Consider the following 23,180-nt stretch of genomic DNA (forward strand, 5'->3'; position numbering starts at 1 on the left):
AACGGTAACAGTTTCATTCACGTTCAGTACATTTGTAACTGAATCAATCTCTCTAGAATTCTTCGGAATGCAAGCGCGAAAGTGCAAGTTACTATAGGTAACAGAGCAACTCTCAATAGTCTTGGCCAGTCCAACAGATGGATCTTGTTTCCTTGTAGTAAAGTTCAAAATATTCAGTTAAGTGCGTGGACGGTGGATATGCTGTAAGCTGTAAAACTCGACTTGTTTGATAGACAACTCGTGACATGACTATCATAGTGACAAAACTGGTAATGATCGAGGATATTTCAGCGAAATACAGTCATGTCCGGAGTTTGAAACATAATTAGTCTTAAAATTCAATATTGTTACCTAACATTAGGCTCAATTTAGTCTTAAAATTCAATATTGTTACAGGTATCACACTTCAAATGCCAGTTTCGTTTTCTTTCAACCCCTTATTTGTAACTTTATTTTTGTGTTCTGCCTAGGGATTAAAATAAACTTCAAAGCCAGAGTAACATTTTTTAGTTAAAGTAAACTTTGGGCCCAGCGTAAATAAAAATACGAAGATATTTAAATACATTTTTATTAAATCCATCGAATAAAGTATGACCCCCACAATAATAGGTAGCCCGCTTGGATTGCACTGGCAAAGTAAAACACACCGGCATTTCTATGACAAACGCTCAATAACTTCATATAGCCTACTACTTATACTTAATAGCAATGAAAACGGGTCACTCGGGATAAAAAATCCATATCTACAAAGAGTTTTCATTGCTCTTCAGTGTATCAATCTTGACCATACTACGCGGACGTCCGTCGTAAAACGACCGCGACCGCGACCTATCAGTGTGCACGGAACAAAACATCCAGAGAGCCAGATTTCGATCGGACGTCCGTGCGCTCAAGGCCACGTCCGGGTCCGTCGACCGATAGTTTGCACGGTTATGTGTATTTCCATTGTCCAGATTCCCGTCCGCGGTCGATTTACGACGGACGTCCGCGTAGTGTGTTCCTAGCTTCAATCTTGACCCCCCACAGCGGCGTACTTGCTACGTCCGAATTGTACTAAAAATATGCAATTGTAAAATATTATACATATTAAACATTTGTGTCAGAGCTGCCAGCACATGCATTTATTTTACACATAATGCAATTTTGAACAAGTATCTTAAACTTAAAGGAACAACGGAATAAAACATGCAACTTCACCTCAACTAAGATATACGGCATATCTCACTTATCACAAATAAACTACAATAATTAAAGCTATATACGTTTGGTATCCATTTACATCACACTATGCTTAAATTAAATTAATGGCACAATTACAATGATACAATCGACCAAAATAGGGAGCGGTGTAAAATCACTAACGTATTAAATATTTTCTAGTGATGTGCTATTCTCGGGAAATTTCCCATATTCCTGGGAACGGCAAATCGCTATTCCCGAATCCTTTTCCTATTGCTGTTGCGCAGATGTAAAGCTTTTTCTATTGACTCCAATTCTGCGTCGATAAACTATATTTATTTATTTAAACTTTATTGCACAAATTATCAATAAAAAGTACAAATGACTAAACTATATTGGGCAAAACAGAGATAGTTTGGTGCACAATATTATAGAGCCAGTATGAGATTGTATAAAATAAACATACACAAATACAATAAATAAACCTACATATATATTAGTATAATACAAATATATAAATAAAATACACATACATAAATAAATAAATGTACCTAGTGCGAGACATCAAGTAGACTTTTTATTTAGGAAGACACTAAGAACGTGATTTTTCTGACTCTTTATTATGATATGAAAGTTCAAATTCTCATTATTAAACCTTTTTTTTTTAATTAAATGTTACAGGAAGACAAATGTAGGTAATTGTGCCAATTGTACAAAATGCTGGCTAAAAATACATGAGCACATCGAGTAGGAACCATCAACTGGTGACCATGTGCCATGTTAACCATCACCTAACACATACAAAAATATTTCACTCCTTGCAACAATGCAAAATAGCTCACACATTTTTGGACGGGCCAAAACAAGTTTCGTTGTATGAAAACAAGATAGATGTGTGAAAAGTTTATGTTCATACTTTACGGCGTCCACATCGAGCAAATTAACGACAGAGATGCAGATGTAACGGTTAGAGTAAGACAAAACGAGGTCAACTGTCGTTTATTGCTCGATATTGTCGCGCCTTATGTTATTAAACCAGGATAAATACAATAAATAGTTGTAGATACACATAGAGTTTAACATAACCAAGGGTGTATAGTGTGTGTACAGTTCGGCAAAAGTGCTACAGTAAAACCGAAATATATGTACGTAGATAACATATTGTTGTTATCTCCTGTGTCTCTTTAACCGCCTCGTGGGCTGTTAATGTAAGAATGAGCAGTAGATTTAAACATGGAAGCTAAGATAATGTAAATTATACAACGCAATCGAGAAAAAGCACTAGGCAAACCGTACACATCGATATTTAGGCATACCTAAAGATGGCTACCTATTGACAAGATTATTATGTTTGGGGTCTACACGTGGTAACAAACTATCAGTCTCAGACTTTGGGCACAATATATTTATTACTTACCTATAGCCCATAACTTTCGGTCTAGACCTTAGTACATTATTCGTTAAAATTAGACGCATGATCAAATCCCACTGGCGCGCATGGCTAAGCCGAGCTTCACACTTGCAAGATTCGGGAACGAATACCCGAGGAAATAGAGATTATATGAAACGAAAGCAAATTAATGATGACATGACGGACGATAGAGAGGTACAGAAGAAAAAGATATATTGCTCCAAGTTCAAATTAAAGAAGGAGAATTTAATTTATCGAGGCACCCTTCTCCATTTCAAAACCATCGCCAGTTGCTTGAGCCAAATACTATGTAAACTCTACGAGTTAATACGTGCAGCTCGGTGCCAAAGTTGGCAACATGCACACTAGCGCTCCTAGCGGCATGAGTTGATCAAAATAGTTTAGTTTCATACAGCATAAAATTAAAAAAAGTCACAAATTCTTATTTTTTTGTTTTATTCCGTCTAAAAATGTTAAAGTAGATCAAGTAATAGCATTTTCTATTTTATTTTACTAAAATAAAAGTCTGAACAACTACTTTGATCAACTCGAACCGCTAGATGGCGCTAGTAAAATTGTTGCCGCTCAATTGTATGGGAAACGTCAGAAGCTGCACGTATTAACTCTAGAGTTTATATAGTATTTGCTTGAGCCTCTATACCTGTTGTTGGTCTAGGGTGAAATCCGGTCCTGTGCGTAGTTTAGATTCGTGCCTATACTAATGAATGCCGCAGTGGGATGCAACTTAACGAACTAGTGTACTAAGTGATCAAGTCATGATCTCTCCCTTACTAGGTATGGATTAGGGTTACCAACTGTCCGATTTTATGGATGTATTAATTTATAACGTAAGTGCATGTTATTTGCATTCAAAAAAGGTTATAGACCTGTTTATACTTTTCAACACACCGCGTGCGGTTTTTTTAGCTAAGTAGATGCCCCGAGTTATGATGCAATTTAAATTAAATCACATAGAATGATCAATTCTGAAAAAGCTTTAATTTAATTTGTGACTAATATATTTTACTTGAAAATAGGTAACCCCATGCTTACCCTTTGGGACTCTACTTTGTAACAAATTACGTAATATGTAACATTTAATTCTCTAATCTATAAAACATTTATATTTGTGTAGGACAGTATAAAAAAGACATTAGGCGCTTTATTGTCAATGCTCCAACATAATAGACCGGGACGTTAGCGCCAGTGTCATTTTTAAACTAAACGTCACATTTTTAAGTTTTCTTTACCAATAATCCTATTTTTTCTCTACTTGTTCGTACCTTTTATTTATATCAACTTAAAAACTTACCTACTGTATTATGTCAAAAAAGTACCGGGAATGTTTTACCGATTCCCGGTACTTTTTTTACAGAATATTATGACAAAAAATAAATTGAACACATTATCAACATTGCGAATATACAATAATTTGGTATGTGCAATTATGAATATACGTACATCGTTTAACAATACCTATAAGGTGCATTAGGGTAATTCTGAATGACAGAAATGCTCTGGTAATTCCGAAAGGGGAATCTTTATATGATGGAAATAATGGTGATTTTTATGAGACTTTTGTAATTAGACGACTTTCAGAATTACCCTAATATACCTTACTAAACTATAGACTGTACAACTTACATCAATAACTGTACTAACTAATGTAACTAACAATGCATATCCCTAAATAAAGTGTACTCTAATTATTTAGTAGCTTTTTTCTTTTTGATAGCGCATGCTTTGGCGCACATGCAGGTGTCAGGAATATACTGAATATTCCGAGCAAGTACTTACAATTATGGTGTTTCTATAGTAGTAACTAAATATAGCATTCTTAAATAAATTGCACGTTTGCTTAAATACATAAACATTAAAAAAAGCTGCCCTTTTAGAATTCTGTAGATCCGCGTTATTAATTTAATTATAACTACGTACGAAATGTCATTATTAATATCTTTATAAAATAAAGGAACAATACAAATACTATGCACGTTGCAAAAAGCCTCGAAATATGATATACTAATGTATTTACATCAAATTATATCTAGAAAAATAGTCCACATTTTGTTGTTGACAAAAGGAACCAATTCACGTCACGACAAATGGAAGTCTCTATTTTGGTAAAACGTATGTACCTATTAAACTCTCTGAGCTTGCTTGTATTGTGAACTGCAGCTAGTGCGTTATTGCTATGGGGTCTTAATGCCTCAAAATAACTGCATCTGTTCCAGTATGATTCAATTAAATGTCCGCCGAAAGAAAAAAATAGTGAAACGGAAATGAAAATATGAAGGGTTATTTCAAAATTCGAGTAACACTGAGCGTTAAACGTTTAATGCTGTCAGTTGAAAGGCGCTTTAGAAGTTCCCCTTCAAAAATACATATATTACTGGAAATCTAGGAAATTATAATGGGAAATTCCCGCTACCTTACTCAAACATTTCCGGTCCGGGAATTCTCTACGGCCTACGCCCCATTACTAATCGTGACACAGTCAAGCAATGTATCTATGGCGCTCTCCTACCCCACCCCAATTATAAGTGCGATAGAGATAGATGTTTAAACTGTTTATATGCGGGAGTACATATTATTGAGCGTATAACACATTTGTGCGTAGATCGTATACCGTGAATATTGCTCGATCCCCGCTCCGGGTCATTCCGCAAGCCCAGTTCGACGTGTTGCTTCTCTGTCGCACTTGTAAATTCGTACGTAAGAATGTCAGGGAGGCAACACGTCGAACGTGGTTCGCGGTAGTATTTAGGTATTTAGATAAATCGCTCTCTTAGCAACTCTTACAACTGACTGTATGTTGTATTTTTAACTATTCAACCATATTTCTACGTGATTATATCTGCCATTATCTGCCAATATGTTCATATAAAAATATATGCAATTAGGTAAACGGAAAATTATTGTACTGAACAATACTTATACCTATACATTTGGCAACAGAGGTACTTGAATAATATATGTATTTGGCAAACTCTTATGGTAAAATCGGCAAGAGGGTAGATCTTTAGCTAAACCTACCCGAACAAATGCAATACCTTCTGTCCATAACCTAGTTATTGGGTATCACCATTTATAATTGATATTATGCTTCGATATCTGACTGAGCCTCTTCTTGGACTTCAATTTTAATTTTGAAACTTTTAGTCGTTTGATTCAGAATACGGAATAAATTTAACCGAAACTTAGCTTAGGCTTGTCGGTGCCGCTGGGACTGGTGGAGTCGTGGCGCTTGCGCGCGCCGTCGTCGACGTCGCCGGCCGCCACGGACGTGAGCGCCACGGTCTTGTCGAAGTCGATGGTGGTGTAGCCCACGCCGGGCGCCGCGCCCGCGCCCGCTCCCGCGCACGCGCCCGCGCCCGCGCCGCGCTCCACGCTGCCCTGCGACACGAGCCGCGCGCGCCCCTGCGACGCGCACGACGCGCTGCTCTCGTTCCTAGAGCTGTTGTACGACTGACTCTCCGGCGACGCGAACTCGCGCGGCCTCACCTCCTTGTTCCCGTCTATATCCAGCACCGCGTAGTTCACTTCCAGCTCCTCGACCGGCGATAACGATGGAAACGTATCAGATTCGGAAAACTTCTGACTGTGCTCCGCGGTTGGAGGGTTGAAGCGCAGCATTTTAGAGTTTTTATCACTGAGGGCTAAGTTCGCGTAACTGTTCACCTCGGGTTTGCTAACAGGTAAAAAAGTACAGTACTCCGCCTGTTTAGGGGTCACCGGCGTCGACGGCGGGCCCTCGTTCTTATTCGCGTCTGGGACATCGCAGGGGACTAAATTCATGTATAATCGGGCGGATTCCTGCTGTTCTATACTGAGCTGCGCGTAGTGCTCGCTACTGCTGCTGAAAGTCGGCGACAGCGGCGTCGCTTGCTCTATTTCTGGATTATTGTCGTTTAGATATCTACTCTCGAGGAATCGCGTCTCGTCCTCGATGTCTCTCATAGTGTTTATGACGGTTTCCTGCCGTAGCGTGTTTCTGAGTATCGCGAGATCTCTGTTTAAGTCGTTGCTGTACACGTGTCGCACTTCGGCCGTAGCTTCCGCCTGGTTGTTGTTGTGTTCCCTCTTAAAGTCGCGGACTTGGTAGACGTTGGTGACGTGGTTGGTGGGGGCTTGCGTGCGGGGGTAGAGGGGCATGACCTCGAGGATGTCGACGCTGGAGGGGGAGCGGGGCGAGTGCGCGGCGAGGCGCGGCGCGGGCGCGGGCGCGGCGCGGCGGCGAGCGCGGGCGCGGCGTCGACGGAGTTGTCGATGGAGGAGCGGTGCACGACGCTGGCCTGCAGCGTCTGGCGCGCGGGCGCGGGCGAGCCGGCCAGCCGCGTCGCGGGGTACGGCACCGAGTCGTGGATCACGTTCCGCAGCTGTATGTGTTGCTGCAGCGTCCGGAAGAGCAGGGACGCTCTGCGACATTTAAATCCGTATATACCCTCTCCTGTCTCGCATCTTCTTCCTACAAGAAAAAGAAAATACACTCAGATCTGTAGAACTCTACAACTTTAAAGATGTTGTAAATCAGATTTAAACTGCATCATAACAATTTTTCGATAACGCCAATTCGTACTACATACCTATAATTTATGTAATGTAACCATTTGTTATCAATGTTGATAAAGTGATGAGAATACCTCAACACAAATTAATAAAACAAGATTAGCTAGTAATTCAATTCACTGATTGAATAATTGGGGCATAATGTAACATACAAAACAAAAATAGAATGTAATTGTTATAACTGACAATATTTTCTGGATATGATGATTATGATGGGCTACTTACGCAAGAATTTAATTAAATATTAAATATTGTATTTTGTTAAAATTTTACTATACCTCGCAGGCAAGTATGATTGTGTGATAAATGATAAAATATCTGGCGATCCCTATTACACTTACAAACAGTGCGATAGGGACAACGCAACCTTGCCTGCCTACTCATTCAGTCTATCTCAAAAAATAAAAATCATCTCTAAAAACATAATGAAAGGGTAAAATGAAGGAGTGCCTTTTTATTTTTCTGGATTTCTCAGTTCACCTCTTTAAGTATTGCCACCCTGTATAAGAACCCCTGACCTGTTAGCAATAAATATTATTTATTTCAAGATGTTACTGCTAGTGTCTGAATGGGAATGAACCTGTTTTAAAAGCAATTTTGCTGTCCTATTTATATGGCTCAAATTCATATAACAACTTATTCACAGACCACCCATAGGTTTAAATTAACAAAACTTTTTCTTAAAGCCATTAAATTAATTAGGACCTAAATACTGTTACTGCAGTTGCTTTGGCACACGCCGAAGATGTCTCAGTTCTACATATATTAATTTTAGTCAAAAATTTGTACTCTATAATCTAACTCAGGCCACATATACATAATAGAGCCAACATTAATAGATTAACTTCATACAATTCAGCCTGTGAAAGGAAGAAAAGGCCTAGTCATGGCCTACTAGTCATAGTCTAGTAACATCATGTTATAGAATTGTACAAATTCTTGAAATATATGTAAAATAACTAACATCTAACTCATAACGGACATTCTACAGCTTCAAAATTGTTAACTTATTATAAACTTCTCCTAATAGGAAATAAACCACATATTTGAAGAAGAAGAGCCTAGCATCACTACTGACAATAAAATTGAAATCACTTTACAAAAATCCCAATGGTTAGTAAATAATTAAAGAGAAGTCAATAAGAATTATGTCATAAGTTTTGGAGGCTCAGTCAATAACTAAAAAATTTCAATTAGATTTCTTACCTGATTCAAAACTGAATATCTCTCCTTCAAATCCATATCTTCGAAGAGAGTGCAAAGGCCAAACTGTGGAGTCTCTCCCCTCCCTGTACAGAATGATATCCGTGTCGGTTATCTCCAGCTGCCCCGAGCACAGGTCCAGCCCGTTCTCGTCTATGTTTACCACCCGAAAAACGTTTGGATGCAACTCGGAAACTTCCTTCTTACTATGTAAGCACCCCATCACGTTTGACGAAATCAACATAGATCAAACTATAAAAAGTCCATCCGTTTTCAATTTTATAACGAACATTAGTCACATTCTGATTAATTACAAATACAATTGCGTCGACATAGAATAGGGAACCAATAAAAGTAAATAAAATAATTCTATTGCTCAAGCCCCATCCCTATCGCCATCGAGTTGACACTTTGATCTGATATGACATTGACACTTCCGTCTAGTTCAGTAACTAGTCAGTAATCAGAAATCTACCAGAATGTATTATTCTTCATGTTTTTGAAATCATTTTATTTTTATATTTATACTACAGAAATATGATAATTTATTTATCACATTCTCCGTTTTATTAAGTGTAAAATAGCAATTTTATCAAATATTTCACACTTATCAGTACGTAGTGACTCAATGCTCTTTGGTGCAAATGATTAAATTTGACCAACTGAGCAGAGCAAGTTCTCTAGCGAGTTACTTGCTCCGTGTAGAAGTACCTTAAGTGCTTTTTGTCATATTGTTCTTGACAGCTGTCAGCTGTTTATTTATACAGAATTTTCATGAAATTGTTCTCGATAATATAAACACTTATTAATAATATTATAAACTACTACTTAATATGGTTGAGACTGTGTTCTTTTAAATCAGACCAATGCCCTTCGTGTTACGTTGATTCTGAATAAATTATATCCAGATCCATATGTATAAGCTTGACCCTATTGTTAAATATTTTTAAGCTCTTTGTTTAATGGTTAAGAAACATGTCGTGCCAAGTGGAATTATTTGCTGATTGTGGAGATATTTCTAGTTTAGGACGAGCTCTCTTCATACCAGAGAAAGAAGGTACTATGCAACCAACGTAACATATCTTTATTAGTAAAATATTGTGTAAAACATATGTTTTTTATTTTTAAGATACCAGTTGGCTGACTCAATGTACAGTTTCGTTGTCGCCGTGTGGTAACCTGCTGGGTGTGGGCTTCCGAAACCGCTTGTGTCTGCTCACTTCTCAGTGGATCCGGTCGACAGATCGGAACTCTTACCTGATAACATGGAGTGGCACAATGCCTGCCAATATAACCTCGATGTTGGCTCTCTCTATTTGTCCCTCGCACCATTCATCCCAGGTAGGTAAATATATGACTGTTCCAAATTTAAAAAGATAGATAGGGCCCAATCACTTAACTCAGGGTTAGTTAAGGCACTTGCACCAATCACTTAACTCAGGGTTGGTTAACCCGAGGGTTAACCCTCCATTTTCGTTGGTGCAAGTGGCCCTAGGTATACTACTCATTATCTCTAAAGACAGATAATGACTGTGTAATAATGTTATAGAATTATTTATATTCAAGTTCTTGATAATGCAAACTATCAACACTGCCTACTGAAAAGATATACCCCTTTATTCATAAACATTCACTAAAGTTATCGAGCCAAAGTTAATATAAAGTTTGTTTATCCCTTTCTATCACACCAATACCATGGATGATAGATGGACCATGCAAACAACAGCTTGAGGAGCCGGCCATCAGCACCTTGGAAAGACGACCTGGTTAAGGTAGCAGGGATCAACTGGACATGGGTAGCCCAAGATCGCATCAAATGGAGCCAGCTGGAAGAGGCCTATACCTCAAATGAGGGTTCTGGTGTAACATAACATGAATGTTAGAATAGAATAAGTTATTTATTACCAGAAATAAAAGGCTTTTTTTATTTTTAACTTTAGTGAGCGTTTATAAATAAGGGGGATAAACTTTGTAACCCTTTAGCTTCATTTGCCATGGGCTGTTCAAGTATTACATTTATTATTATTATTTATATAAGGGTCCCCCCACATCTAGCGTCTCGCTTTGCCCATACAGTTGGCCCGACGCGACGCTCGCGAGACGCTAGATGTGGGGGGACCCTAATTCAGGCAGGCAGTTGAAAAAACAACTGATATGGCCTGTATCCTGATATCTTTTTCTAGGTTTATCTCATATTATTGTGTTTGTCTAATTTGTTCTTAACCAGTAGAGCGTCCTATAGACACAAATCGTATGTAATTTAGGGGGCGGGCGCTCCAGGGGTTAAAACTGTTGATGTTGGGTGCTGAGACTACTTCCTCTGGTAGCTTGTTCCAAGGCGTGACTACTCTGTTAGCAAAGAAGTGTCTATGTGGGTTGTTGTTTGACATGCAGAGTTTTTGTAGTTTTAAGTGGTGCTGGTGCCCTCCCAGTCGGGATTTAGCTGAATTATTACAATTAGAGATGCAACGAATAGTTGTTTGGCCGGATACCGGATACTGAATATTCGGCCCAACCATCGGCCGAATATCCGGTATCCGGCCGCCGAATATTCGGACAGCAGAATTTTACCTACAATACCTACAATTTAAACAGGGAGCGGCCGCGTCGTGCAAGTTTTGACTTGTTCTGTAGTAGTGAACTTCGCGCGGAGTCCGTTTTTGTTCAAATATTTATTTTTTTAATAATAAAGGGCTATGATTATAAGTATAATAACCGTAGAAATGTTTTTTTTACATTTAATTTGTTTTCCCCAAAATCATTCAATCAAAAATAGCACATCCGGTATCCGGTTGAATATTAAAATTAGGGCCGAATAGGCCGGGTACCGAATAGTAACCGAATATTCGGTGCATCTCTAATTACAATTCCTAAGGTATCATTTCTTTCAGAATGGACCCGACTGGTTCTGTATCATAGTAGGCTTCAACAACGGTAGCGTCGGTTTCTACACCAACACCGGGCACCAGTTGTGCCTAGAAAAGCTTGATGAAACCCCAGTTTTGAAGATATCGTGCCACACTGGCTCATACGGGACACTGCCGGATGATGTACATGTGCTCTTCTCAACGTGCGTGTGTATCCTGACGGGGGCGAGTCTGTTTCAACTGCTGAGGAATGCAAAAGCACAGCTTGCTAAAGGTAAAACACCAATTTTACAATTTAAACAGTAACAAGGAGCCATCCTTTAGTTTAATTTATTAAATAAAAACATTTTGGGGAGAAATGCTTTTTGAATGTAATATAGTTCTTGTTTTTATCCCTGACGCAAAAACGACCGGGTGTTATAAGTTGACGTGTCTGCCTGTCTGTGGCATCGTAGCTCCCGGATGAACCGATTTTGATTTAGTTTTTTTTAACACGCTTTTATTTGTAAGCCCTACTTCATGAAAATCGCTCCACTATGTCGGAGTTTTTTTCAACGTTTTAATTCATTTTTAATTTTGCTTAATTTAAATGTTGCTTACTTATGATATACATGCTAAAACTTTAAAAGATTGGCATGTACTTTAATATCATACATTTTAGTAAATACAGACACGAAGTAACGTGTCATAGAAATAAATAACTGAAGAGTTTATTGGTTCAAATAAGAATGACTGAGTGATACCAATCCACCAAAAAAAGAACACTAACCGTCCTCTGCCTAATTAACCCTGTTTTCCAATGTTTAGTTCAAGCGGGCATTCAGGAAACTTATTCAGTTGACAACAGAGCCCTGGGCGTGAGGAAGTGGAGCTTCAGCGAGCAGGAACAGATCCACGATGCTGCGGTGGTGGGCTTGGAGCTCAAGAACTCTTATGACCATCTCCTGGCGGCGTCTACCTACGGGGGCTATGATACGTGGTAAGTTGGTACATTCCATTTCAAATACGAAGGCCCAATAGTTGCGTTCCGGAGCCTTGAGAACGAGCTGAGGGAATATGGACTGAGTTGGAACGAGGCCAAGGCGGTGGCTCAAGATAGAAAGCCGTAGAAGGATCTTGTAGAGGCCCTATGCACCTATATGGGGTGCCTTAGGACATTCAATAACAACAATAGTACTTGATACATAACAAAAGGGCTTATAATGTAGGCCTTTTGTTATCTAGTTAGGAGCACTTCAAATTGGCACACTAAAACCACAGTATAATAAAGAGTACTATCATACAGTATGACCACTCCCGCTCCCCTCTGAAGGTGCCGCCCACCCCCTCTCGGTTACCTGACAGTTACCGCCTGTCAAAAACGCGAACAATCGACCTGTCATATCTCACTCATACAAGCATGGTACGCGTTCACCTACACGAGCTTAGAATGTGTGCTAGGAACGTGCCTCTTTCATATATTTGATCGCCAGTGTCCGAGATGTGCTAAAACGAAAGTGCGTGTAAAATACCATACCGAAAAAGTGTCAGGCCAGGTATCTTTTGTTTTCATTGATCCTATTGTCACGCCGCGAGTCACGCCGGCGCGATCTACATCGTGGTACGTATACTCGTGCCTCGGTCGAGGCAGTGCGCGCGTGTTGCTCGGCCGAGCAACCTGACTCAGCCGAGGCACGTCTACATTGGATGTTTGCCGCGTGAGCACATTGCCTCGCTCTGTGTGGACCCGGCTAGGGAGTTCAAACCGGTTTACCGGTAATTTTGACAAATTTGGATTCCGTAGATTACCGTTAAATTTTCTCCAAAATCGCTTTTTTAACGAAATATGAATTTACTTAAAATTTTACTACTGAAAGCACTGTTGCAATTTTTTCCAAAATATACACTAGTTTATCGTTTTTCTCCACGAAAACGTTTATTTTTTGTGTCATTACTATGATATATTGTGGACACCCGTGCCTAATGACCGTCTCAAGTGCTATCAGGCCTTCGTATTCGAAATCCCACTGTTTGATCCTAATTCTAAATCTTCTATTCTAACATCCAGGTACCGCTCCATTCCTCCCATGAACACGCTGATCCTCGGCGCGGGCACGCGACCATTCCTCGGGTTCCACTACGCGTTGGAAGGGGGTACTGCCCCGCCGCTACAAGACGTCGCGAGAGCAGTCGCTAACAAGATAAAATCTGCTTTACCGTGAGTTAAATCTTATTAGATACGAATAGTTTCAGTTGAGTTTAAACTTGCTACTGGTAGTTTAACATGTTGGCGGTCTACTGATATTGCAGTAGTGTGGTTTTGTTGTTTCGTGTGACATATGAGGTTGAGGGAGGTCACTTGTCGCCCGTGAACGTGTTTTATGGTTCATAATTATACTACGCGTTCGAAGCGGGCAACGCCCCGCCGCTACAAGAACTCGCGCGAGCAGTCGTTCATAAGATAAAATCAGCGTTACCGTGAGTGGAACGTTACTACGATTAGTTTAAAGGTGTAGGTACAGCTTACAGATTCTACTACTTCGTAAGTTGTAAGAAAGTTTGTCAAATTAAAGCATTCCCTCCGAATGAATAGATGTATATTGTTTCAGAGGCTGGCTGGGCGGCGGCGGCGGCGCCGAGTCGGCTCCGGCGGAGCGGCCCGCGGTGCGAGCGGAGGCGCTGTCGCTCCGCGCCGGCCTGAAGGACCCCTCACGTGCTGCCACTTCCGTCGCGGTAACCTCCTTACGGCCCAGCCACGACATTGGTCTAAGCGCGACAGCGGTGAGCGGCGGCGATACATTGTTGTGCGAGACATCGGCGATGGGATATTTAAATTTTCGCACTAGCTATTGCTGCCGCTCACCGCTCGCGTTAGAAATTGTCGTGGCTGGGCCGTTAAATTGAATAAGCTATTTCCGTTAGCATAAAAGGGGCAGATTTAAACAATGTAAGTTGTGCAAAGGGTTATCGTCCCATATAATACTGAAATTTCGCATTTTTTTACGCTCAGAATTATTAGAAAATTCATCATTCAGATTGAAACCTGATGATAGAAAAATATCCCAAAAAATAATAGTGCGGGCTAATATAGTTCAACTTTTTTTAAATGGTTGACAATGCTGTCGATTCTGAGTATAATGATCCCAGAAATACCAGGATTTGTAAAGAAGTTTTCACTAAATATTAAAAAAAAACGCCCTTTTTTAACCCCCGATGCAAAAACGACGGGGTGTAATAAGTTTGACGTGTCGGTCTGTCTGTTGGTCTGTTTGTCTGTCTATCGGTGTGTGTGTCTCTCTGTGGCATCGTAACTCTCGAACGCATGAACCGATTTAGATTTAGTTTTTTTTTTGTTTGAAAGCTAAGTTAGTCGGGAGTGTTCTTAGCCATGTTTCATGAAAATCGGTCCACTATGTCGGGATTTTTTTCGAAATATTATTTTGTGCAACTAGGGAACCCTAGGCAACCCGGGCCGCCGCGGGCGGGTGGTCTAGTGATGAGGACGTTAGCCGCGGAAGCTGAAAACCAGGGTTTGATTCCCGGCTCGGCCACCAGTGGTCCCTGTCGTTTTTTCTTTCGTGTATGATATCTATTTAAATTTATATTATTTTGTGGTTATTCTACACCAGGTATCTCCGGACCGAAGGCTAGCCGCTGTGTCCGACAGTCTGGGCCGCGTGAGCGTTCTGGACGTGGCGCGCGGACACCTTGTGCGTCTCTTTAAAGGCCACAGAGATGCGCAGTGCGCCTTCCTGCAGGTAACTATAGCTATACATATATACGTGGCGACTTTATTAGGTCTGACAGACGACGGCTAGCCGCTGTGTCAGACAGTCTGGGCCGCCTGAGCGTACTGGACGTTGCGCGTGGCCTCTTTAAAGGTCACAGAGACGCTAAGTGCACCTTACCGCAATTAATTGACGTGTGTGCAGCTGTATACAGTGGCAATAGTAACCGCAACTACAGGTACATACCAGATACCAGGTGTTGACAGACGGCTTGCGGCCTCTTCGTGTACCTCGCTAAAGCCACAGAGCCCAGCCCACAGATGTGCAGTATATCTTTCTACAGTTACACACTGATGTTTTAGGACTCCAAACACAGCAATATGTGACTTATTTCACATTAGACTTATATTGACCGGGAAATAGACCGTGATTACCTTTTTGATTTTTGTCGAGCTCCCGATATTTCGACGCAGTTGCATGCATCATGATCACGGAAAACTGACGAAGGCGGGTGGATGTTAAAGTTGCATAGACAGCGCGCGATCTACCCTCCTTCGCGCGCGTCGGCTGCGTTCACTTTCAGCGTTACCACTGGTCGCATTCACACTCGATGGTCTGTCCAAACACACTACACTCACAGTGTCACTACGTTTGTTCAATTCTGACTTCACCGGTTTTTTACACAAACAAATCACTGGATTCCATACATTAGATAGTTTGAAGCCATCCTCACGATTGAAATTTTTATATTTGTGAATCTCAATGGCTTCTCTTACCAATCTCGGTATGTAGTGGCGTTCCGTCGAAATTACCCCGGTCAATATAAGTCCCGTCAATATATCCCGGTCAATATAAGTCTAATGAAAATCATTCAAAACTCTTATTTCACATGTAAAACTGGGACGCTAAGAATCATCCCACCATCTCTACTTAGATCTTCACGGCTCAAACATTAACCATTTTTTCTACTCCCGTACTGTTATTCGTGAGTTACAAGGTCGTGAATAGAACTTTAAAACCCTACATAAAAGATGTCAGGACAAGTCTATCTAGTCTATACCCTGAAAACATTTAGTAGCAGTCGCACGATATAGCTGTTTTACAGTTCAGTAAATACATTGCTACCAACTTAACAAACCAATTCGCAGAGTCGAGACTCCTTCGTTTTCTGCTGCGTTCATTGGCGACGCGTCGAATCGCATTCAAATGTATAGAACTCGATTCAACTCGGCTCGATTCGTCTTAGTGGCCAGGCTTCAAAGAACCATACCATAGACAGTTTTATTTTCATGTTTGCACTCAAACTGCATATTCAAAATGGTAGGCGGTCCACCTAGATAACTAAGATGACTGAAAGTAGGTATTTGTTGAATTTATAATTTTCTTTCAAAATAAGTGCTTGGTCGTAGAAAAAGTATTGTATGCAACGGTGTTTAACTGAGTCAAAAAATGCTCGTGGCGTCTTTATTAACAATTTTCGGCTTCGCCTCAAATTGTTACCCACGCCACTCACCTTTTTTGACCTCTTTTAACCACCAGTTGCATAAAATACTATTATCTTATTTCAGGTGTTCGAACAAGACAGCAAAAAACCCCAGCTCTCAGTCATCAAAGAAGTTCGCCGAGCAACATTCCTGATCATTTACAATCCCAAGAAGGGTTTGATCGACATCCGTCTCATGCAGAGAGGCAACAGAGTTGCCGTGTTCACCGCCACCAAGAACGGCCAACTACTCTACAACACTTGTGGACTTGTCGGCGCAGAGAAAAGCTACACGCACAAGAAACTTAACCTGCCTGAGTTCCAATGCGTCCTCATAGACCCAGACGGTAAACTCAAGAAGTTCACGGTACCTTTCTTCTATGCTTTGGAAGGCGAACACTCCGACCGATCAAAGGACCTGCATATACTCCGCGACTTACGTGAATTTGTCAAAAAGAATCTGACAACTGTGGAAAATTATGAAAATGATATCATTGAGAAAGCGGAGAAACTGAAAACGGTGGAGTTACAGAAACACTGCTTAGAAATGCTCGTTCGGAATTATGAAATACCACCGAAAATTGTTATCTCTTGCTTAACTTTATTCTGGGAGAATATTGAGAAACTAGAGAAGTTGACAGAGCAGGAAGAAAAAATAAAGAGATTTTTTGCCAACCTCGCTTTACTGACGCTTTTCTATAGAAACATAAACAATGAAAGCACAGACGACATGACAGAATTAATGATCAAAATTTATTCTTATTTAAAAGTTAATTGTATGGAGGAGCTCAGCGTAGATGAGAAACAAGGCGACGAAGGTCCAGATTTCCACTTATTAGAAGACGATAATTGCATTTTGGAAAGGCTGTTAATACTATCGCAAGAAAACGGGTACAAAGAACACCAACCTAGGGTGAAATTTGCGGAGAACAAAAGTCACAAGTTCAAGGAGCTCGTGTCTTGTTTCCTCGTGGAGGAAAGCTCGGGGTATCTCTCTTTGAAACCAGAACTACCACAAGAAAAGATCAACAAATTATCTGCCGATGTATTCAAGTCCGTATTTGAGATCAAAGATATCGCAAAGCTAAGTGAATTCCTCAAAAAGAGCGTTATCGATCCAAAAGAGATGGTCAAACTTATAATAATGCATTTAATGAACATGCCACTAGAAGAAATTAGTATAGATCTGATCGAGAAGCTCATAACTGTGTTGTACTACGCAAGCAAAGCGACCGAAGAAGCGACGAAAATTTCGTACAACGAAATATCTCCTTGGTGGCAAAGTATACGGGATCTACTCGTGGACATGTCCTGTCCTTTAAGGAGCATGATCGTGGCCATGGCTTGCAAATCTGTCGGCAAAATCTACGAAATCAAGTGTTCAGAAGGCGAGGAGGGAGCTTGGGAGTCGATGACTACAGAGAACACAAAATGGGGCATTTTGATCGGAAAACTCGAAGACATATCACTATTGAGCATTATTCTCATGTTCAAAGACAAGTTCGACGGAAATGGTCTACCGAAGTTACAGTTTGACGATATAAGCATAAATCTGAAGTATATTTATAGCAGAGGGAAAGGGTCGGTGACTGAGTTAATAGCCAAGTGGTTGTGCAGTATGGGGGTCGTTCCAGAGGCGGTGGTAGCCAATGAGTTGATGGAGAATCGCGCGAGTTCGTACGAGGAGGAATTTGACGATGATAGCGCCTCGTACCCCTTCATAGAGAACAACAGAGTCCACGTTGATAATAACCCGAAAATTTTCAAATGGCTCTCGCTGCTAAGACAACAGTTCCCGCTCAGCACCTCAGCTGACTATATCCTCGCGAACATGTGCTGGGAATACGCCATGGCTTGGCAGAAGGACATGCAACACACCGACAAACTCAACGTAGTAATAGATTGCTTGAGGAACATATCAGATTTACATCTACGGTTAGGTCTCTTCGCAATCATATGGTCGACGTACATAAGACACATCTTCGAAGCGTCTTGTAAATTAGTCAATAAAGTTGGTAAAATGCCGAAAGAACCTCTTTGCTTGCAAGACGTTGGTTTCGGTAACACAGTCATGGTTAAATTTCTCGAAACGACTACAAGATATTTGGATGAGTTCCTGAAGTGTTCGAATTTGCCCGTGGATCGAGAGAAGCGAGAGATACATTTTGAAAAGATTTGGGATGAAAGTACGCCGTCTTTAATGGAAGTCGCTCAAGATACAAAACGGGTTAACGGTGACATTTTGAGTTTGAATTATCAGATATCGTGCACGATCTACTATCAGTGTCATTTCAACGTGAAGTGTTCGAAGCCCTTGGATACGTTGTACGATATAGATTACCAGTACATATTTGAGGCGCTCACAGGCAGCGTTGTGATCAGATCCATTAGTATGAGAGGGTCAGAGAAGTTGCAGAACCCTCGGATGAAGTTTGTGACGAAGCTGGTCCGCGCGGCTGTGGAAACTGTCACGGCCAGTGATGATAGAGGGGGGTACAACAGTGTAGAGTGTGAGGAGTGGATGGAGAGGGTGTCGGTGCTGGCGGAGCTGTGGAACATTGATGGGGACTTCTTGAAGCGACAACAGGTTCGTATTCTTACCCCCTTATTCATAAAAGTTCACTAAAGTTATCAAGCCGATAAATTTCGTTGGTCCCTTTCTATCACACCAATACGTCGGAAAGGGACAAACGAACTTTATTGTCTTGATAACTTTAGTGAACTTTATGAGTAAGGGGGTTACTCTTTCTTCGGCCTACTGAAAATTTAAGCTTGAATGACATGTAGAAATAGAATGACGACGATACTTTTAATTAAAAATATATTATTATCAGAACACAATTACATCAAAGTTAATAAACAATAAACAAAAAAAAAACAGAAAACAACATTCAGTCAAACAACCCCCCACGAGTCATTCCAGGTGCAAAGGTTCCCAAGACGCTAGCTGCATTTCCGCGCTGGACCGCGATCGATAACCTCTGCACCAGGAATTAATTTACTTTTAATTGCTTTTGTCGTTTCGATGTACGACTTCCAATGTTTTATTTCTATATGTTTTTACTAACAGGTGGTCGGCCTATACCACTTAGGCTACGACACGCTAGCGGCAGAGACGGTAACCCGGCTGCGGAGTCCGGAGCCCGCGCTGGCGCCGCTGCTGGCCATCAGCATTCAGCGCCTCAAGCGCTCGCTGGAGCACTCGCGCGACCAGCCCGAGTGGATCGTGTGCGTGCCGCCGCACCTGTACAAGCGGCTGCAGACCACGGTACGTTAGACTATCCCTGTTAGACTATTTACTTCTCATTCATTTGTACCTTTTCGAGCGATGAGAGGTATCAGAGGCAGGTTAACAAAACTATTCCCCTCGCGACGATGAGCCTGACAAAAAAGCGTAGAAAACTCTTATTATAATTTGTATGTGACCATCTCGTTCGGTAGTGGTATTATTATTTGGCTGTCTAGTCTATAGTATCCTTTGTTTAAGGTAGAAAATAATAGGGGCGCCACCGTCTATGTAAACCGCTTTGAATGTGGCAACTTTTGATGAAGAAAGTAAGTGTTGCTATGATAAAAAAAATACTTCCATTTTTACCCTTTTTGCCAAGCTGTAAATTCATACTAAGGTATCTTTACGATAGTTTCAAGTGACATAAGCTGTCCCTGTCATGCATAACGTTTTGTTACCTGCTTAAATATATCTAATATATCTTTCCTTGATTTCAGGTTCTCGATTCATCTATACCAGCGCATCCTTGCTTAGAGACTACAATCATTGTGCTACAAACGATCCTGATGCAGTTAGAGAAGAAGACCAAAGAAGGGACAACTGATTTGCAAAATATCAAAATAGCACAACTGATCATTGAGAGTTGCCAAGTTTTAATTAGAAAGAAACTCTGATTAAATTAATTTAAATAATTGTTATGAACTTATGTACGCTTGCTTCGCTTATAGTAAGTTAGTTGTACATTTTTTTGTATTTAGCTAAGGATCAATATGAAATATAATATATCAAGTTTATACAATGCAGTGTTTTGTTTTTACATCTATTGCTTATACGTAGGTATTCTAGGTTAACTATGTTTATGGGCCATGTCAAGTGAAAGCATATAGCAGTACAGTAAAATAGTATTCGCTTTATAACACCCTCGCATATGTTTCTACGAATATAACACTCGCTATCTACTTTGTTCATACTCTTTGCTTTACTGCTCCAGTCAGAGGTGCAATGTGCAAACATCAGGACCAAACCAGGGCACTGTGTTCGATTGTGTATGAACGGTCTTAATAGACGATCATACATTTTTTTGTCTGGCAATAAAAGAGCTGTCACTTGTGACAGTTCTAATCGTTTATCGTGGTTGGTTCTAATTGTTGGATTTGTTGGCGTTGTGCATTGGTTTTGCTTTACGGAAACTACTGAAAGTGATTAAAATTATGTACTATACGTTTACCTTTTTTTGTGGTTAAAGTGCTGTGTTGTTTGGTGGGCCACTGTTGCTTACTATAAAATATTACCTTGTGTTATTATCAATAAGAGTATGTATTCTGGACCACTTCATTGAGTAATGGATTAACAACAATTTTATTTCTGTCTATAATTTGTGTTCCTTTTTATTTATTTTAGCCTTTTCTTGAGAGATCTAGTTAAACTGAAATCTAAAAATGCAACGTGAAGAAAAGCAGTTGGAAGTAACTCTTCAAGCCATTCTGAACAGAGTGAATGATTTAAAAACTGCTATCCAGGCTCTTATTGCTAAACTTGAAAATGAGTATGAGACTATCAACTGGCCAACATTTCTTGATAATTATGCCATATTATCTGGTCATGTAAGTATTTTATAATATTATTTATGTAGGAAATTGACAGTGAAGTATGTAATCCTATTATTTTATGTAAACTATTACTGTACACTTGATCATCAAAATATTTTAGAAATAATCATAAAAGATGACAAGAATATTTAAAATTTTGCGGTTACAGACATTCATTACTCTTTTGTTAGGGATTTTCTTTCATTTAACTGATGTTTTTACAGTTAACTGGCTTAAGTAAAATTCTTCAAGCCGAGATGGCGCCTTCGCTGCGAGCATTAGTAGTATTGCCCCTACAGCTAGGCTGTGAGAGAGATGAGGCACTGTCAAGGCTTACCGAAGGCCGTGTGCCAGCTTGCACACATGACTTGGTGCCGGATCTGCTGCGAACCAAGCCCGAACCGCAGGCTGAGCAGAGGCTACAACAGTTTAACCATAAAGCTAGCACACTTAGCTATGACACTGCTCAGGTATGCTTTTCTTTTTACACTTTATACATTTTTTGAGATAATTACTAATGTAAGAATGTTTCCTTTAGGTAGTTAGTGTATAAGCATATTTCAGTTTTGTTAAAATCATATATAATATACTATTTTGAACCAGATTAGATCCACATTCACTGTGGTACACATCCAAAGAGCTTATCTGAATTTAATTCATGAGTTTTCAAGATATCAAAATTCCTGAAAGAGACAACTTTAAAGATTCATCGAATAAATGGGAACTAACTTCTTTTATGAATGATTGGAGATAGGGGGTCACCAATGTCAACATGGTCTATAAAAGCCTAACAATAATAGAAAAAACAAATGTTTTTGATGGTCATATAATTTGACTTATAAATGTGATGAAAACATGTTACTTCCAGAAACAAGTAGCCCAATTCACAAAAGTCGTGAACCATGTTTGGGAGATTATATCCAAAGGACGAGAGGATTGGGAAGGGGAATCAATGAGATCTCAAGGTCAGTACCGAGTATTGTTTTATCTATCTATTATTTTTACAGTGAGTACATATGGTGCAATTTTTTTTGCACTAGTGTTAAATTATACTCGTAAGCCTATGTCGAAACTTCAAAGGGCCTTATGCATCATATATTGAATTTTTTTATATCTTTAAATGCGCAATTCTTGTATATTTACTTGCATCGTTAACTTTACGGCTCGGTACAGTCAGAAAAAAAATACATAAACAGGAGAGCCAAAAGCTCCAAATGTTTGGACTCCTTCTTATTTTTTATATATGAATGCCGAGGTCTAATTCTAAACGTGAATATCTTGCAGGCATGCAACCGACGCACAGCATTGGCGACACGCACGCGCTGGTGACGGCGGTGGGCACGGGCAAGGGGCTGCGGCCGGGGCTGGCGCTGGGCGGCGTGGGCGTGGGCGTGGGCGGCGTGGGCGTGGGCGCGCTGGGACTGGGCCCGGGCCCGCGCGCGCCCGGCCCGCCGCCGCCGCCCGGCCCGCAGCCCTCCGCCATGCCCAAGGCGCCCTCCGCCATCAAAACTAATATCAAGGCGGCCAACCAGATACATCCGTACCAACGATAGATAAGAATTTTAAATGATTCGCGGTCATAGTTTTATTAGACTTATATTGACCAGAATATAAACCGTGATTACACTGATTGCCTAAATTAGATTTTTATTGAGGTCCCGATATTACGAGTGTGAACGCAGTCGACGCGCGCGAATGTGGGTAGATCGCGCGCTGTCTACGCAACTTTACCCGCCGTCTGACTGCGTCAAAATATCGAGACCTCAATAAAAATCAAAAAGGTAATCACGGTTTATATCTCGGTCAATATAAGACCAACGATAGATATTTTAATGTAAGAATAGTAAATATATATTGTCATTGTATACATTTGTTTATTTTATTTCACCATTTAAACAACGTGTAGTACGAGGCGAGCTTATCAATTGTTCCCAAATTGAGAG

General features: G+C 40.4%; 3 protein-coding genes across 4 annotated transcripts; 2 read left to right on the forward strand and 1 right to left on the reverse strand.

The window, feature by feature from the left end:
- Positions 1-3,239: 3,239 nt before the first annotated feature.
- LOC125229823 lies at positions 3,240-8,745 on the reverse strand. Its single transcript, XM_048134766.1, has 2 exons — positions 8,366-8,745; positions 3,240-7,058 (listed from the first exon to the last, which is right to left on the reverse strand). Exon 2 carries the CDS (start codon positions 7,016-7,018, stop codon positions 5,780-5,782), a length of 1,239 nt encoding a protein of 412 aa, XP_047990723.1. The 5' UTR covers positions 7,019-7,058; positions 8,366-8,745; the 3' UTR covers positions 3,240-5,779.
- Positions 8,746-9,170: 425 nt separating this feature from the next.
- LOC125229764 (rab3 GTPase-activating protein regulatory subunit) lies at positions 9,171-20,431 on the forward strand. Of its 2 annotated transcripts, none has more exons than XM_048134702.1 (10): positions 9,171-9,419; positions 9,492-9,703; positions 11,254-11,503; positions 12,037-12,208; positions 13,277-13,426; positions 13,818-13,941; positions 14,838-14,966; positions 16,505-19,006; positions 19,490-19,687; positions 20,146-20,431. In XM_048134702.1, the coding sequence occupies exons 1-10, from the start codon at positions 9,338-9,340 to the stop codon at positions 20,320-20,322; spliced, it is 3,996 nt and encodes a 1,331-aa protein (XP_047990659.1). In that variant the 5' UTR covers positions 9,171-9,337; the 3' UTR covers positions 20,323-20,431. The 2 variants fall into 2 exon arrangements, with proteins under 2 accessions (XP_047990659.1, XP_047990665.1); XM_048134708.1 differs by having other exon boundaries at positions 12,067-12,208.
- Positions 20,432-20,815: 384 nt separating this feature from the next.
- On the forward strand, positions 20,816-23,106 carry LOC125229400 (mediator of RNA polymerase II transcription subunit 8). Its single transcript, XM_048134230.1, has 5 exons — positions 20,816-20,961; positions 21,050-21,252; positions 21,462-21,707; positions 22,106-22,202; positions 22,522-23,106. The coding sequence occupies exons 2-5, from the start codon at positions 21,088-21,090 to the stop codon at positions 22,788-22,790; spliced, it is 777 nt and encodes a 258-aa protein (XP_047990187.1). The 5' UTR covers positions 20,816-20,961; positions 21,050-21,087; the 3' UTR covers positions 22,791-23,106.
- The last annotated feature ends 74 nt before the right edge of the window (positions 23,107-23,180 follow it).

Source organism: Leguminivora glycinivorella, chromosome 1, assembly GCF_023078275.1.
Source record: "Leguminivora glycinivorella isolate SPB_JAAS2020 chromosome 1, LegGlyc_1.1, whole genome shotgun sequence".
NCBI classification, from domain to species: domain Eukaryota; kingdom Metazoa; phylum Arthropoda; class Insecta; order Lepidoptera; family Tortricidae; genus Leguminivora; species Leguminivora glycinivorella.